At 43.8% G+C, this 19269-nt stretch overlaps 1 protein-coding gene across 4 annotated transcripts in view; it reads left to right on the top strand.

The window, feature by feature from the left end:
• LOC126259934 (gamma-aminobutyric acid receptor subunit beta) overlaps nt 1-19269 on the top strand; it is a 630317-nt gene that overhangs the window by 499449 nt on the left and 111599 nt on the right. For 3 of the 4 annotated variants that reach the window (XM_049957027.1, XM_049957029.1, XM_049957026.1), the window contains exon 5: nt 16982-17064. In XM_049957027.1, coding sequence (XP_049812984.1) covers nt 16982-17064 — 83 coding nt within the window. Of the gene's footprint in view, nt 1-16981; nt 17065-18781; nt 18920-19269 lie in introns of all 4 variants that reach the window. The other variant, XM_049957028.1, reaches the window with a different exon arrangement.

Raw genomic sequence — 19269 nt, 5'->3', positions numbered from 1 at the left:
CTGGACCACTTTATTTAAATGTGTGATGTGACATGATCTGGGTCTCTGACCTTGAGGTGAGGTCATAGACCTTCTGAAGGCATCATAAGTCACATCCCTTTTTTCATGAAATAACAAGCCACACCCCTTATTTCGATTATTTTATCAAGAGATGAATGTGGGGAATTTCAAAATTGGTGAGAAGTTTAGAAGTTGAAGATGGTGATGGAAATTTCAAAACACACACACACAAACACACACATACATGTAGGCAGCCTATCGCAGTATGCAAGTACAATTACAAATCTCTTCACGTAGCTTGTGAAAATTGTAGAGGCATAACCTTACTGAAGACAGCCTTCAAGATATTTTCTAGGGGTGCTTAATGAAAGGATAGAGAAGTGCACTGAAAATATTATCGGAGAATATCAATGTAGTTTCCGTCCAATAGAGACACTTTTGACCAGTTGTTTGTTATTAGACAAGTAATGGAGAAACTTCATCAATATAATATTGATGTTGAACAAGCTTTTGATAGTGTTAACAGGCAAGCAGCGTGTAAAGCACTAAAGGAATTGGGCATTTGTGACAAGCAAAGGTCAGTTGAATTAACATTGAAGGACGTAAAGGGGCGAAAGTACAAATGAACAACAAAATGGATCAAGAGTTTTAACTTTATAGTCGGAGTGAAACAGCGTGATAGTCTCTCTGCAGTCATGTTCAACAAACACTCCCTAGTCTGACACAAGAAATAGGCAAGAGAAGAACAATAACGAAAAAATCCAGTCTGACTGTGCATGTGCAGGTGATATTGCAGTTGTGCAACAGATGTGAACAGTCTTAAAGAAATGTAGGATATAACGGAAGCAGAAGAAGCAAAAATTGGACTTACGTTAAATGAAAACAAGCCCAAATACATGGTAATCTCGAATTCGAAGGCAAGAAGAACACCACGTTATCTGAAGAGATATAATAAATGTTTTAAAAGGGTCACCTGCTTCCATTAGTTATACGTCCTGCTAACCAACGATAATAATATGAGACAATGTGTTAGAGAAAGGATTCGAGCACGAAAGAGAGCCTATTACGCATACTTACAGTTACACAAGAAGTCTCTGATTACATGAACAATCAAGTTAGATGTGTACTATTCCTTTGTGCGACTAGTTGTCACATATGGGTCAGAAATGTGGATGTTGATTGAAGGTTGGTACAACCATGAAATACAAGAGCTTATACAGGAGAAAGATGTTATGAAATTTATTAAATCTCGAAGAATACGCTGCTTAGGCCAAAGGGAGAGGACAACATATGACACGATGGCCAAGCTTATAATGAAACGTAGACTGTTTTCCACCAGAAGGAAGGGCCAACCTAGAGCTAGATTACTGGACAATGTGTTGGCTGACCTCAGCAAGACGGAAATCCGAAGATGGAAGGGAATGCAGAGAACAGAGCAGTATGGAGGAAGATTGTTAAGGGGGCCAGGACCCAGTAAGGGCCGTTGTGCCAAAGAAGAAGAAGAAGTATGGGCTCCGTACCAAATAGGACTGATAGAGTAAATAGAGAGAACCCAAAAAGAATGGCATATTTCGATTACAGGTTCATCTTGTAAGCACAGATATGTCACAGAGATGATCAACCAACTCCAGTGGCAGACACTGCAAGAGAGGCATTCTGCATCAAGGTATGGTTTATTGTTAAAGTTCAGAGAGTGTACAGTCCTAAAAGAATCAACAGATGTATTGCTTCCTCCTATGTATATTTCGCAAAAAGACAATGAAAATAGGTGGACTCAAGCCCGAATGGAGGCTTACCAGCGATCGTTCTTTCCACGAACTATTCGTGACTAGAACACTACACACCGCAAAGTGGATTGCGGAGCATAGATCTGTATGCAGATTTAGATGAAAATTCGAACGGAATAAAATTTGTTATTTCTGAAACTGTGCAAGATTTTTCGCACTTTTCAAGGAGAAAAAAATCTTCAAGCTAAATATGTTGTCAGTATTAGTTACTAAAATGCATGGTGCCTGCATATTGACACTGTTGACAAACACTTTTCGGTTAAGCAGCACTTGATAATCATGATAGTTCGATAGTAGTACTACACTTTTCGAGCTCCAAGGAGCTTCAAATTAAAAATTTCGGCGTCAAAACTGTATGCAAACTTGTTAAAATACACGCAGCTCACTTCTTGGCACAACTTAAGCAAATTCGATCTTTGTATCACGCATTAGCCCCCATGAACCGTCGATCTTGCCGTTGGTGGGGAGGATTGCGTGCCTCAGCGATACAGATAGCCGTACCGTATGTGCAACCACAACGGAGGGGTGACTGTCGAGAGGCCAGACAAACATGTGGTTCCTGAAGAGGGACAGTAGTTGTAAGGGCAACAGTCTGGCCTTGTAACATCAACCGAAACGGCCTTTTCTGTGTTGGTAGCGCGAAAGCCTGAAAGCAAGGGGAAACTAAATGCATAATTTTTCCCGAGAGCATGAAGCTTTACTGTATGGTTAAATGATGATGGCGTCCTCTTGGGTGAAACATCCCGGAAGTAAAATAGTCCCCCCATGCGAATCTCCCGGCGGGGACTACTCAGGAGGAACAAAATTGGCGTTCTGCAGATCGGAGCGTGGAATGTCAGAGCCCTTATCAGGCAGGTAGGTTAGAAAATCTAAAAAGGGAAATGTATAGGTTAAAGTTAGATATAAAGGGAATTAGTGAAGTTCGGTGGCAAGAGGAACACGACTTCTGGTCAGGTGAGTACAGGGCTATAAATACGAAATCAAATATGGGTAAGGCAGGAGTAGGTTTATTAATGAATTAAAAAATAGGAGCGCGGGTAAGCTACTGCGAACAGCGTACTGAACGCATCATTGTAGCCAAGATAGACACAAGCCCACGCCTACCACAGTAGTACAAGTATATATGCCAACTAGCTCCGCAGATGACGAAGAGATTGAAGAAATGTATGATTAGATAAAAGAAATTATTCAGATAGTGAAGGGAGAAGACAGTAGCGAAAGGATGAGAAGGAAAAGTAGTAGGTGAATATGGACTGGGGTAAGGAACGAAAGAGGAAGTCGCCTGGTAGAATTTTGTACAGAGCATAACTTAACCATAGCTAACGTTTGGTTTAAGAATCATGAAAGAAGGTTACGTACGTGGAAAAGGGCTGGAGACACTGGAAAGTTTCAGATAGATTATATAATGGTAAGAAAGAGATTTAGGAACCAGGTTTTAAATTGTAAGATATTTCCAGGGCAAATGTGGACTCTGACTGCAATGTATTGGTTATGAACTGTCTATAAAAAATGAAGAAACTGCAAAAAGGCGGGGATTTAAGAAAGTGGGACCTGGATAAACTGAAAGAACCAGAGGTTGTGAGGTTGTAGAGAGATTCAGAGAGAGCATTAGGGAACGATTGACAAGAACGGGAAAGAAATACAACAGAAGAATGGGTAGCTTTGAGAGATGAAATAGTGAAGGCAGCAGAGGATCAAGTCGGTAAAAAGACGAGTGCTAGTATAAATCCTTAGGTAACAAAAGAAATATTGAATGTAATTGATGAAAGGAGAAAATATAAAAATGCAGTAAATGAAGCAAGCGAAAAGGAATACAAACGTCTCAAAAACGAGGTTAGCAGGAAGTGCAAAATGGCTAAGCGGGATGGCAGGAGGACAAATGTAAGAATGTAGAAGCATATATCGCTACGGGTAATATAGATACTCTCTTAGATCTCTTGGAGAAAAGAGAACCATCTGTATGAATATCACGAACTCAGATGGAAAACCAGTCCTAAGCAAAGAAGGGAAAGCAGAAAGATGGGAGGAGTATTTAGAGCGTCTACACAAGGGCGATGTACTTGAGGACAATATTATGGAAGCGGAAGAGGACGTACATGGGATGGAGATATGATATTGCGTAGCCGGCCGAAGTGGCCGTGCGGTTAAAGGCGCTGCAGTCTGGAACCGCAAGACCGCTACGGTCGCAGGTTCGAATCCTGCCTCGGGCATGGATGTTTGTGATGTCCTTAGGTTAGTTAGGTTTAACTAGTTCTAAGTTCTAGGGGACTAATGACCTCAGCAGTTGAGTCCCATAGTGCTCAGAGCCATTTTGATATTGCGTGAAGAATTTGACAGAGCACTGAAAGACTCTGAAAGACCGAAGTCGAAAGAAGGCACTGGGAGTAGACAAAACTCTTGCCGTGCGTTGCGGCCGAGTGGTTCTAGGCTCTTCAGTCTGGAACCACGCTGCTGCTACGATCGCAGGTTCGAGTCCTGCCTCGGGCATCGATGTGTGTGATGTTAGGTTTAAGTAGTTTTAAGTCTAGGGGACTGATGACCTCCGATGTTAAGTCCCATTTGATTTGAACAAAACATTTGGTGAACAAGGTGTACGAGACAGGCGAAATGCCCTCAGACTTCAAGAAGCATATAATAATCCCAGTTCCAAAGAAAGAAGGTGCTGACAAGTGGGAAAATTACCGAACTATGAGTTTAGTAAGTCACGATTTGAAGATACTAACACGGATTCTTTACAGACGAATTGAAAAACTGGGAGAAACCGAGCTCGGGGAAGATCATTTGGATTCCGCAGAAATTTTGGAACACGCGAGGCAATACTAACCATACGACTTTTCTTAGAAGATAGGTTAAGGAAAGGCAAACCCGCGTTTCTAACATTTGTAGACTTAGAGAAAGCTTTTGACAATATTGACTGGAATACTCTCTTTCAGATTCTGAAGGTGATAGGAGTGAAATACAGGGAGTGAAAGGCCTTTTACAATTTGTACAGAAACCAAATGGCAGTTATAAGAGTCGAAGGGCACGAAAGAAAAGCAGTGATTAGAAGGAAGTGAGACAGGATTGTAGCCTTCCCGGCGTTATTCAATCTGTATATTGAGCAAGCAGTAAAAGAAACAAAAGAAAAACTTGGAGTAGGAATTAAAACCAAAGAAGAAGAAATAAAAACTTTTAGGTTTACCGACGACATTGTAATTCTGTGAGAGACAGCAAAGGACCTGGAAGAGCAGTTGAACGGAATGGACAGTGTCTTGAAAGGAGGATATAAGATGAACACCAAGAAAATCATAACGACGATAATAGAATGTAGTCGAATTAGGTGATCAGGTGATGCTGAGGGAATTAGATTAGGGAATGGGACACTTAAAGTAGTAAATGAGTTTTGCTATCTGGGAAGCAAAGAAAGTGATGATCGTCGAAGTAGAGAGGATATAAAGGAGACTGACTATGGCAAGGAAAGTGTTTCTGAAGAAGAAAAATTTGTTAACATCGAGTATAAATTTAAGTGTCAGGAAGTTCTTTCTGAAAGTATTTGTGTGGAGTGTAGCTACGTATGGAAATGAATCATGGACGATAAATAGTTTACACAAGAAGAGAATAGAAGCTTTCGAAACGTGGTGCTACAGAAGAATGCTGAAGATTAGATGGGTAGATTACGTCACTAATGAGAAGGGACTGAATGGAATTGGGGAGAAGAGGAATTTGTGGCACAGCTTGACTAGAAGAATGGATCAGCTGGTAGGTCAGGTTCTGAAGCATCAAGGGATCACGAATTTAATATTGGAAGGAAGCGTGGAGGGTAAAAATCGTAGAGGGAAACCAAGAAATGAATACAATAAGCAGTCAGAAGGATGTGGGTTGCAGTAGTTACTCGGAGATGAAGAAGCTTGCACAGGACAGAGTATCTTGAAGGGCTGCATCAAACCAGTCGCTGGACTGAAAACCACAACAACAACACCATGTATTAAATTCATTTAGATCACTGCTGCAACTCTGCCTTACAGCCCCAAGTACACTGAGAATTAGCAAAATAAACAAAGACAACATTCCAAAAAGTAGTTCACCATACAACTTGTAATGCATTTAGCACAGCAGTATTATCAGAATGTCTACTCCTAGCACACGACAAAATTTTGTCATCTTTCACTGTCATGCAGTGGAAAACTGTAGTCCCTCTGTAATATATATTAGGGAAATATTGAGCATAGCTTATGGATGTTGTGTCCACAAATGTGTGATTGAAGTTAATGATGAGTCGGCACAGTAGATGAAATAGATATGGAAATATCTGTCGATGATTATCATACATGTTATTAGGTTTAGAGAATAATGGTCAATGGAGAATGTTGATCAGTGCTCAATGATGGTTAGTGGTCAATGATGATAACAGAATAATGATGGTGATCAATGATCAATTATGGTCTGTGGTCAAAGGTCTGTGGTTAGCAACGATGATCATTGGTCAATTACAGTCAATGATCAATATTGCCAGTGGTCAATGATGATCAGTGGTCAGGGTTGATGATGATTGGTCAGTGATGATGAGTGATCAATGATAATCAGAGAATACTGTACCAGACATATCTACTATTCGTTCAAAATGTTCTCAATGAGAGCTCGAACAGATGAAGTTGGAGGAAGGAAATAAGGAACATTAGCGCTCCGTGTCCCATCGACTACAAAGTCATTAGAGATGGGGCACAGTCTCGGACTGTATCATCAGCTGTGCCCTTTCAGAGCAACCATCCCGGCTTTTTCCTGGAACTGTTTAGGGAAATCGCAGTATACCTAAATTTGGATGACAGCGTGGAATTGAATCGTCATCCTCCAAAATACCGAGAGAGATGGTGCAGTGTTAGCAAACTGGACTCGCATTCTGGAGGACGATAGGTCAAGTCTACATCCAGCCATCCAGATTTAGGATTTCAAGATTTAGTTAAGTCGCTTCAGGCGAATGCTGTGATGTTTCCTTTATAAGGGCATGACCGATTTCCTTCCCCATTTTTGAACTTGTGTTCCATCTCTCATTATCTTGATGCCAACGAGAAGTTAAACCCTAATCATTCTTCCTTCCTTCCTCCCAAATACAAGTCTAGTGTGCTAACCCCTGCGCCACATCTCTCAGTAGGTTGAAGTCGACTCAGAAGCAGTAGCCGGCTGGAGTGGCCGTGCGGTTCTAGGCGCTACAGTCTGAAGCCGAGCGACCGCTACGGTCGCAGGTTCGAATCCTGCGTCGGGCATGGATGTGTGTGATGTCCATAGGTTAGTTAGATTTAATTAGTTCTAAGTTCTAGGCGACTGATGACCTGAGACGTTCAGTCGCTTAGTGCTCAGAGCCATTTGAACCATCAGAAGCAGTCTTATATATTTAAGACACATAATGTGAGCGATCTTGCCTGTTTTTGCGAGTAAGTGAGTATACCTGTTTGAAGCCATACTACAAATCACAATTAATTGCTCGTTGTATTGCTTCTACCTACTTGATTACACAACATCAAGCTAAATCCTACATTGCATTACATAGTTGTTGAATGAAACTGTATTTTCAGGGTAATGGTATTCTCCCATCATTGCCCTAATAGTACCCACTTGCTTTGTGTTTCAGTTGGTTAGAAAGTAAATAAGAACTATGAAACTAGGTAACTGGAATTCAGAAGGCAATGATCAATGACAATCAATGACCACTGACTATCATTCTCCATTGACCAACCCAGCGGTGATCACTGACCAACGATAATCATCTTTGACCCCTGCTCATCACTGGTCACTGACCATAATTGACCACTGATCATCATCACTGACCATAGATTTTTATCATTGATCACTGATCATCATTGGCCACTGTCTGTCATTGGGCCGGCCGTTGTGGCCGAGCGGTTCTAGGCACTACAGTCTGGAACCGTGCGACCGCTACGGTCGCAGGTTCGAATCCTGCCTCGGGCATGGATGTGTGTGATGTCCTTAGGTTAGATAGGTTTAAGTAGTTCTAAGTTCTAGGGGACTGATGACCTCAGAAGTTAGTGCTCAGAGCCATTTGAACCATTTTGTCTGTCATTGGCCATTGACCTTTATCATTGCCCACTGATCTTCATTAACCACTGATACTTTGACCACTGATTGTCATTGACCACTGGTCATCATTCTACACTGACCATCATTCTTTCCACCTAATAATATGCAGGATAAAAATGGTAATATATTTCCACATCTGCTTCATCTGCTGCACTGTCTCATCATTAATTTTCATGACATGTAAGCCACAACATCAAAAAATTAGGTTCAACATTTCAATAGCTGTCAAATCAACGTCTCTATGATTTATACATCACAATAAATTTCCTATCTCTGTAATGCTTCCTTTGATGAGGAAAAAGTGTTGAGATATATATTCATACTACAGATGAAGATGACAGCGTTTTGCAGCATGCTAGTGGTAGGCATTCTGCTCATATGTGACATGACTGTCTCACATAGCTATGTGACATTGTTTCATTCTTAGCACTATTTCACAGTTATTATTTTGTAAGTTCTGGACTACTGCACTACTGGCTTGGCCTCAGGGTCCTGCTGTCGGCAGAAGGCAGTCAGCGAATCTTTAGGAGAGGCATGTCCCCCCAGGCAGATAGGCAGTTTTTGTGGAAGTGAGGCTGCTGTCTGCTTTGTGCTATTGTAGACAAAGCCGACCCTGGCCTAGCTGTGGGCAGGGGCGCAGTGCTGCCATAGCCATTCCTAGAGAATAATTGAGTTCGATTTTTTTGTTTTTTCTGTTTGGACATTAAGGACCGAGACACTGTGGCACCACCCAGCCAGCATGACAACGACATTTGAGTTAATCCAAAATTTTGGATACGCAATCTAATTGAGTCTCCTTACCATCATTCTTGGGGAGAAGGCCCTGACCAGTCGAGGAAACATTACTCCAGGCTGGTACCAACCTCGTGCCCGTTGAAGAACATTTTGTATGCCAGAGTTGGAAGTTTCTGCTGCGTTCCCCAGTCTTTAGCGCAGTAATCGATATTCTCATCCATCTCATTGGCAACAGCATCGAGTCATCTCCTCCTTGTAGAGTTTTTTGAAAGCAGAGAGTGGGGGACTGTGAACTTAGATTCTGGGCGTTCGTCTCCAGGTCGTCGTTGGGTGGGAGTTATCTCCATCCACGGTCTGGTGTTGATTATTACACGTTAGCTGTACTGGAGACGAGCCAGCAAATTGTGATAGCATGATCTATATTCCTGACACCTCGTCACTTACTGTCTGTGCTACACAAATTGTGTAGTTGCATTTGGTTATCGTTTGTGGCGTCTTGTTGTATCGTTAACTTTGATTTCACGAGCTGCCCAGATAAGCAGATCTTGGGCTTGCTCCATACTGTCTTACACACTTTTGGTATCTCCGCACAGTGGAAGAGTCATTTTGTAAACTGATCTGAGTTTCAGAGAAATTTGGTTCAAATGGCTCTGAGCGCTATGTGACTTAACGTCTGAGGTCGTCAGTCCCCTAGAACTTAGAACTACTTAAACCTAACTAACCTAAAGACATCACACACATCCATGCCCGAGGCAGGATTCGAACCTGCGACCGTAGCGGTCGCGTGGTTCCAGACTGTAGCGTCTAGAACCGCTTGGCCACTCTGGCCAGCAGAACTTTGGTCTCTGTTAATTTTACTGTGATTTATGTCAATCATTAGAGCAAATAAATAACTGTTAATCTCATTCCTGGCGTCTCTCGCTGTCCTACTACTTTTCCATGGTCAGGCGACCCACAAATAACAAATATAACTTGGTGCACACTCAAGTTGCTTTTCTCACTGTGGATGTGTCTGTGGTGTGTACAGAGGAAAACTCAGCGATAAGTTATATTAAGAATTCAAAGAAAGGAAAGAGCATTGCGCTCATTCCTGTGTGTGTGTGTGCGTGCGTGTGAATTTCTAGTGGACCAAACTGATGAGATCATCGGTCCCTACACTTCCTCACTACTGAAACTAACGTATGCTAAGAAAACCAAATAAGCACCCATGCCCGAGGGAAGACTGGAACCTCCGGCGGGAGGGGCGGCGCAATCCGGGTCATGGCGCCTCTAACCGCGTGGCCACTCCACGCGACGCATTCACTTCTCCCTTGTTTTGTACTGACAAGGAACCTCCCGATCGCTCCCCCCCCCCCCCTAGATTTAGTTATAAGTTGGCACAGTAGATAGGCCTTGAAAAAGTGAACACAGATCAAGCGAGAAAACAGGAAGAAGTTGTGTGGAACTATGAAAAAAATAAGCAAAATATACAAACTGAGTAGTCCATGCGGAAGATAGGCAACATCAAGGATAGCGTGGGTTCAGGAGCGTCGTGGTCCCGTGGTAAAAGCTCCGTAGTATGGGGACGCTACACCTAAACGGAAAAATTTGAAAACGTTAAAAACATATTTTTTGACAGAGCACAGGGAAAACTGTGCGACTGTGAAACTGTTGCATTCATTTGTTGCAGTTTATGTGACAAACTTTTATGTTTTCATCACTTTTTTGGGAGTGATTATCACATCCACAAGAAAACCTAAATCGGGAAAGGTAGAAGAATCTTTTTACCCATTCGCCAAGTGTACAAGTTAGGTGGGTCGACAACATATTCCTGTCATGTGACGCACATGCCGTCACCAGTGTCGTATAGAATATACCAGACGTGTTTTCCTGTGGAGGAATCGGTTGACCTATGACCTTGCTATCACATTTTTTCGGTTCCCATTGGAGAGGCACGTCCTTTCGTCTACTATTGGCACGGTTTTGCGGTGCGGTCGCAAAACACAGACACTAATCGTATTACAGTGAACAAAGACGTCAATGAACGGAAAGATCATAACTTTGCGAAAATAAAGAAAGTAAACTTTTCACTCGAGGGAAGACTTGAACCAAGAACCTCTCGTTCCACAGCAGCTCACGCTAACCACGGGACCACGGCGCTCCTAAGCTCTCACTTTCCTTAAATTGCCTATCTTACACATAGCCTACTCATTTTGTATATTTTGCTTATTTTTTTTATAAAAATGGTTCAAATGGCTCTGAGCACTATGGGACTTAACATCTATGGTCATCAGTCCCCTAGAACTTAGAACTACTTAAACCTAACTAACCTAAGGACATCACACAACACCCAATCATCACGAGGCAGAGAAAATCCCTGACCCCGCCGGGAATCGAACCCGGGAACCCGGGCGCGGGAAGCGAGAACGCTACCGCACGACCACGAGCTGCGGACATTTTTTTTTTAATAGTTTCACACAACTTCTTCCTGTTTTCTCGGTTGATCTGTGTTCAATGTTTCAAGGCCTATCCGCTGTGCCAACTTATAACTAAATCTGAGTGGGGTGCGATGGGGAGGTTCCCTTGTGAGCATTGCACTTACGCTCCTTGAGTTAGATCTGCGACCCACTAGAAGCAGCTTTCACAGATTGCTATGTCATATGGTTTCAAGATGTACGGTGAACTGCTTTTTGCGAGAAGTCATTGTTTACTTTGCTAATTATTCGTATAAGTTAGGCTGTAAGTTTGATCTGCAGTAGTGCTCTAGATGAATTTAATGCTGTCAGTAAGAGATCCATAAGTATTTTAGACAATTTATCTGGGGAAATATTTCATCCGAATGTACTCTGTGCATGGAAAGTGTGGTAGCAAGATTTAACTTTCAGTTTTAGAAAGAAGTGTTGGACGTGAGAGTAACATTGATAATTTGCAATATACTTTAAGATGTAAGATCTTCAGAAGGCATGGATATTGTGTTGAGGCACTTAATTTGATAGGACACAGAGAAGTTTTTGTGTGCTTGTTTAGTATTTTAGCTAACATGTACTTTCTGCATTTATAACCCTGATTACGTTAGCTTCGATCTTTTAAGCCAAACTTCAGATGTCAACTCTTTATTATTTGTGTCTGTAGAAACGGTATTGGAGGTCGCATTGGAGACAGTAAATCCTCTACCTTACAGCTTCGTTAAATGTGGTATGGAGGGAAATGTGGTCAGCATATTGCTCTCTCGGCCGTTTTGCAGACTTTTCAGACTGCGGAGCCGCTATTACTCCGTCAAGTAACTCGTCAATTGGCATGAGAATTTGTATGGCAGCCATTTACACTGACCACTAAGCCGAGGAGGCAGATGTTACAAATTCACAATCACGTTTTAGGCAGTAATTTGACGGATATGAATGTATGTGGGAAATGACATTGTGACGTTTGATGTGAGCATTGTTCTTTTTACATTGATGATGCATTTTTGCAGATATTTTAGACTTGAAAAGAATATTGTGACATTTTACAAGCATCACAGATGGGAAAAGTAATTAATTTGAGAATGTTTTACCATTACAGACATCTCTTGGAAAACACGATCAACAGGAGCATAAAAGCAGCAGTTGATTTTATTTTGCGTTCTGAGGTTTTCCAGATTATTATGTAAAGTATACCTTGTCATCAGCCACTGTGTGTTACTAAGTAGTTAATTTAAGTGGAAATGCAAATTTTGGTTTTTAACTGTTTATAGAGAATAAGTTACACACTCATTCCAACAGTCCTTATAAATAATATATGGTACCCAATGAAATTTATGGAAGTGACCTCAATCAGTTTATCTCCTGTTGCAACCAATAGCTCCTCAAGATCAACCCCTCCAAAACCCAGGCATTACCATCCTGTCCAGTTAACTAGCACACTAAAATGTCTTGGAGTAACACTCGACCAGAAACTAACGTGGAAGCCTCGCCTTATAACCACTCTACAGAAAGCCCACAATAGACTAAACTCACTAACAGGCCGAACTTGGCGATTACACCCCTCCAGTATTCTCCACATCTACAAAATCCCGATCTGGCCCATCCTCTGCTACGAAAATATTGCATGGATCTCCACCCCAACGAACTTCTATAAAGCCCTCAAAATTCTCAGTGCAGTGCACTCTACTCTGTTTACCTCCCCCACCTGAATCCTCCACCACCTCATCAAATTCACATCCATCCTCACCCTAATCTAACACCTCCGCATCTCCTATACTGTCCGCAAACTAGATTTCAATCATCATATTGTATCCCATCTCATCACCAACTCTGGTATGCTGCCACACCTTCATAAACGCATCACTCTGTTCCTACATGTACACACATCCCTTATCCTATCCCAACTTCAACCAACTTCCTCTCCCAGACAATGAGATATGCCCTGATATTTATCTCTCCTACCAATTTTGTCTCTTCCCCACATATAACATTCCACATCAAGGCTCCACTTCCCCTCCCTCTCCATCCACACCTATTCCTGTCCTACTGCAACCACTGTCCTACCCACACGACACACTTCTCCCCAGCCTCTGTCCTCCACATCGACTGTATTTCCCACTATCCACCTAAGCTAATACGTCTCATCTCCATAGTTCTCCTTTCTATCCATATGCCTCAACCCTATGGAACATACTCTACCCTCCGGCAATACTTCTAACCCTAGTGCATGTCCCTCAGATTTTCAATGAATTCGCAGTGCTTCAGTGTTTCTATCAGATGAATTTCACCCTACTGCGATGTGTTTTTAAAATGTTTATATTTTCGTTTTTTAACTTCTGTCTTTGAGTTTTGCTTTAAAATAGAAAACAGCCCAAATATTGTATGTACACTCCTGGAAATGGAAAAAAGAACACATTGACACCGGTGTGTCAGACCCACCATACTTGCTCCGGACACTGCGAGAGGGCTGTACAAGCAATGATCACACGCACGGCACAGCGGACACACCAGGAACCGCGGTGTTGGCCGTCGAATGGCGCTAGCTGCGCAGCATTTGTGCACCGCCACCGTCAGTGTCAGCCAGTTTGCCGTGGTATACGGAGCTCCATCGCAGTCTTTAACACTGGTAGCATGCCGCGACAGCGTGGACGTGAACCGTATGTGCAGTTGACGGACTTTGAGCGAGGGCGTATAGTGGGCATGCGGGAGGCCGGGTGGACGTACCGCCGAATTGCTCAACACGTGGGGCGTGAGGTCTCCACAGTACATCGATGTTGTCGCCAGTGGTCGGCGGAAGGTGCACGTGCCCGTCGACCTGGGACCGGACCGCAGCGACGCACGGATGCACGCCAAGACCGTAGGATCCTACGCAGTGCCGAAGGGGACCGCACCGCCACTTCCCAGCAAATTAGGGACACTGTTGCTCCTGGGGTATCGGCGAGGACCATTCGCAACCGTCTCCATGAAGCTGGGCTACGGTCCCGCACACCGTTAGGCCGTCTTCCGCTCACGCCCCAACATCGTGCACCGCGCCTCCAGTGGTGTCGCGACAGGCGTGAATGGAGGGACGAATGGAGACGTGTCGTCTTCAGCGATGAGAGTCGCTTCTGCCTTGGTGCCAATGATGGTCGTATGCGTGTTTGGCGCCGTGCAGGTGAGCGCCACAATCAGGACTGCATACGACCGAGGCACACGGGGCCAACACCCGGCATCATGGTGTGGGCAGCGATCTCCTACACTGGCCGTACACCACTGGTGATCGTCGAGGGGACACTGAATAGTGCACGGTACATCCAAACCGTCATCGAACCCATCGTTCTACCATTCCTAGACCGGCAAGGGAACTTGCTGTTCCAACAGGACAATGCACGTCCGCATGTATCCCGTGCCACCCAACGTGCTCTAGAAGGTGTAAGTCAACTACCCTGGCCAGCAAGATCTGTGGATCTGTCCCCCATTGAGCATGTTTGGGACTGGATGAAGCGTCGTCTCACGCGGTCTGCACGTCCAGCACGAACGCTGGTCCAACTGAGGCGCCAGGTGGAAATGACATGGCAAGCCGTTCCACAGGACTACATCCAGCATCTCTACGATCGTCTCCATGGGAGAATAGCAGCCTGCATTGCTGCGAAAGGTGGATATACACTGTACTAGTGCCGACATTGTGCATGCTCTGTTGCCTGTGTCTATGTGCCTGTGGTTCTGTCAGTGTGATAATGTGATGTATCTGACCCCAGGAATGTGTCAATAAAGTTTCCCCTTCCTGGGACAATGAATTCACGGTGTTCTCATTTCAATTTCCAGGAGTGTATATTCTCACTGTAAATTTTTTAATTCACTTGGCTGAAGAGCAGAGAGCTGTACCGCTGACAGCCCACTCCCCACCCATACGGGGCGATGGGGATGAAATAACAACAACAAAAATTTATGTAGGTGACTGGAGAGCCAATCAATAAACGATTTTTTGAAGCCAGTAAAGAAAACACAGTTTACAACATTTTCGTTATTTTGTGCAATTCGTTATTTTGTGCAATGGCTAAAACACTAGCTTCTGATTGGAGGAGACGGGAGAGAGTGTGTGTTTGTGTGTGTGTGTGTGGGGGGGGGGGGGGTGGAAGCGGGTGGGTGTAAATTTATCACCCACTGCTGTCTTTAATTTTGAATTTCACACCAATTGTCGAATTTCCCACATTCCTCTCTTGATGACATAATCAAATAGAGTGGTTTGGCGTGTGATGTCTTGAGTGAGGCCGTCGTTGTGGCCGAGCGGTTCTAGGCGCTTCAGTCCGGAACCGCGCTGCTGCTACGGTCGCAGCGGTCGCAGGTTCGACTCCTGCCTCGGGCATGCATGTGTGTGATGTCCTCAGGTTAGTTAGGTTTAAGTAGTTCTAAGTCTAGGGGACTGGTGACCTCAGATATTAAGTCCCATAGTGCTTAGAGCCATTTTTTTCCCTTGAGTGTGACAGCATCAGGTAAGGGGTGTGACTTATGACATCATTGAAGGGTCGATAACCTCTCCTCAGGAACAACGGCATAGGTCCGCTGATGTCACAAATGTATACAAAATGGGGGCCAGAACTAGGTCAAGGTCATTGACCTATGTCAAAAATGTAGAAAAGTGACCTGCAACTGATGCACTTATACTACTTAGTAGCAAATTGCTACTGCAGCTAGTCGCCCGAAATCGCTGTGAACAGAGTCAGCCTAAGCTGATGTGTAGTACGTCGGAAGGTGGAGTAATTGTGGGACGGTTTACCTCAGGGGAACAGCTCACAGGTCAACTCGCCGGCTGAGGTCCTGATGGCCACGTAACTCCACTATGACCGCGAATAAATGAGACAACAATGAGACAGAACACGGGATTTTGGTGGTTGTACAGACTCACCGTTTCAATGTTTCCGTTGGGCTAGAGCCCAATCTGGCTTCAGTACCATCACAAGCGGGGGGTGACCTGAAAGAATCGCCCCCAGCTCTTCCCTTGTCTAAACCAATGGCGAGGATCCCTTACAGTTAGCAAGATGTGGCCAAGTTGTGTCGAGGGCAGCGGAGGTATATTGTGTACAGGGCTCTAGGCACCAGAGAGTAGAGTGTCCCTCCACCCAACGGCCAAAATTTTCGCTCTGTTTACCGCTGTGAGTCTTACGAGGTAGCTTCCCTTCCCTTATTTGCACCATAACCATTTGCTCAAATAAACGCCCTATTATTGGTTCAAATGGCTCTGAGCACTATGGGACTTAACTTCTGAGGTCATCAGTCCCCTAGAACTTAGAACTACTTAAACCTAACTAACCTAAGGACATCACACACATCCATGCCCGAGGCAGGATTCGAACCTGCGACCGTAGCCGTCGCGCGGCTCCGGACTGTAGCGCCCAGAACCGCTCGGCCACTCCGGCCGGCGCCCTATTATTGCCACACTACATCCAACCATAGTAGTAATTGGGACGATCCTAGTTGCGTACCTAGCTGTTCTGGCAATTTACAAGTAACAAATTTAGTTAGCCGATTAATTTCTATATTTAGGCAATGACTTTTCAGAGAGAGAGGACAGCAGCTGCCCTTTCGCACCGAATCAGAAAAGAAGTGCTACAAGTTGGGCCGAACAAGTCCGTCGGCGTATTTCTGTCCTCGCACCCGTCGCCACGAAGGATCTCAAATAGAACAAGCACAAGCAATACATAAACATGGACAGACATAAAGTCTGGAACATTTCACTACTTTTCAAACGTAGATTTCATATTTCTACTGTTATGATAGGAATTTAATGTTTCTTTTTACATATAAAAGCAATTTATGTATCACTATTAATGCCACTGTAAGTTCCAAGTAGTGAAGCAAATGTATGGGCATTGAATGTAATGGCTTTCACTCACGAAACCCACAGATTCTGGCATACTGTAGAAAATGACTTCCTTATCTGACTGTTTTCTCTTTTCTTTTCTACAGCTTGACCATTACTGCGTCGTGTCCCATGAACCTGCAGTATTTTCCCATGGACAGGCAACTGTGTCATATTGAAATCGAGAGTTGTAAGTACCACATAAGTTCATTTACTGTAATAATCAACACTTATTGCAAACTACATTCTTAAAATAGACTCTTTTAACTTGCAAATTAGCATTTCTCTAACAAAACACTGTGTGCTTAATCAGTCACTTCATAGTCTTTATTTAATATGTCCAAGTTCTTATTTTCCAGAACATAACCTATTAAAAGTATATTAACTCGTGCCTTTTGATTAATGTAACAGTAGTTCTTTGCAGTTAAGGTTGCTGTTACGAGATGGCTGTATATTTAAAGTGTATTTGTAAATATTGTAGCGTAATATCTTCCCTGTTGTGTATACTGTACATTTTGTGTTTCATTTTTTTTAATTAATTTCGGTCTCCTTCTCAAAAACAGCACTAAACGTCGTGCCCGGGGAAGGGAGACATTGTTCTGTATAACAATACAAAACAAAACAACAAATAGAGTCTCTTTGCAAAAAAAAGTTATACATACTGCTGCACAGTTGTTTGTGGCGCACTACGCACAGCAAGACTCTGTCAGACAAGTACTAGAGAAACAAAAGCAGTTAACTGTATGTATATCCGGGAAAACAAGCCGAAACTTGCCAAGGATGAGCAGTCAAAACAGAGCAACAGGCAGTACTGACTGAACCTGCATTGTGCATCTAATGACCAAGTGGCACCGCTGCTGACCGGTGTGTAGGCGAGGCCGCCACCCGCACCGCTGCCGCAGCACCACGGCACCACCGCACCACGCACCAAGCACCAAGCACCGCCCGCCACGCCCCCGCCACACCCCCACAAGCTCCGACCCGCCCCGCATGTCCGCCTACGCCGCTTCTCAGCTTCTAGGCCCTCGGAAACGCTCGCTTCCGTTTCCAGCTGTTTGTCTTCTTTTTTTCTCCCTTACTTTCTAAGCCTGTTTATTTACTAATAAAACGACGCGGTAAAAAAGAGATCGCTTCTTCTGTGCCTTTGACCATCCAGAATTCAAATCTCAGCCCCCTCCCCTTTCCTCAACAAATAAATAAAATGCCGCTTCCTCATAAACGCCATCCTAGTTTTATTCACTCCAGCATGAGCGAGGGCAGGGTAAACGCTAGTGGCGACCCTGGGTGAAGAGCTTCCGCCAATCGGCTAGTCGCGTGCCATACTGCGCTTCTCGTTTATCGTAGTTGCCAACCCACTTGCATGCGTCACAGTTGTTCACTCATTCGAGACTCGTACACAGGTATGCTCAGACAGTTTCTGATAAAGAAACGTAACGTAGAAGAATACAAATAAATGGCCTCGTCAGATAACTCCTTTCCGTAGCAACGAGGCCTAGGTCGACGGCAGGTAATAATGGACGCAGTTTCGAAATGAGCACTGCCTGCCTGAAAATATCTGTGTACGACTTTCCAGAATTTTTCTTCCCACGCTTTCGCCATACCAGAGTTATAAACGCCTTAGCTGAGCTGTGCCTTGACTTCTGTTTTCTTCTTTCTTTACTTTCCTCTTTTAGTTTTCTTCCCATTTCTTTGTAGCAAGTACGGTAGCGATCACAAATTTTTATTTCAAAATAATGGTTAAACATAATGTTTTTTAATCGTAACATTATTTTAATTCATTTAGCGAAATTTATTTTTTTTTTCATCATCAGGAATGTTATCCCTTTTTTTTAATATATTATTGAAAATGAAAGCTACTATATAAAACTGTTTATAGTTCCCCGTCTCTTTTTTCTTTTTACTCACAGTTGGATACACAATGCGTGATATTCGATACAAATGGAAGGACGGGAATAGATCAGTAGGTATCTCCACGGAGGTGCAACTGCCTCAGTTCCGCGTCCTCGGGCATATACAGAGGGAGACCGAAGTTAACCTGACCACAGGTAGAGTTCGCTAGTTCTGCTGCGCTGTCGGTGCGGGAATTGACGCCTGCTTCGCCGCCGCAGCTTCGCCCCTTCCTAAACGATCAAATCTCACGGGCGGAAATCGTCTGCGGCGCTCAACACGGAATAAAAAGAAAAAGCAAAAAATAAAAACTTGCGTCCCTTCCCGCACCCGACAGCACTGATCTCAATACGTGTTGCGCACGTCCTCGCCCTTGTACAGCTGAGGACACTGCCAAATGTTTGTGTGTAAGATTTGTGTGTGCGCGCTTGTGTGCATGTGTAACATACACGTACTGGAGTGGTGGCGCGTGCGGGGCCTGAACAGCCGCCTCGGAGGCCGGAGGTCC

This window comes from Schistocerca nitens, chromosome 5 (assembly GCF_023898315.1).
Source record: "Schistocerca nitens isolate TAMUIC-IGC-003100 chromosome 5, iqSchNite1.1, whole genome shotgun sequence".
Classification (NCBI taxonomy): domain Eukaryota; kingdom Metazoa; phylum Arthropoda; class Insecta; order Orthoptera; family Acrididae; genus Schistocerca; species Schistocerca nitens.
The sequence above is the reverse complement of the archived record's forward strand: the minus strand, read 5'-3'. Positions and strand labels throughout refer to the sequence as shown.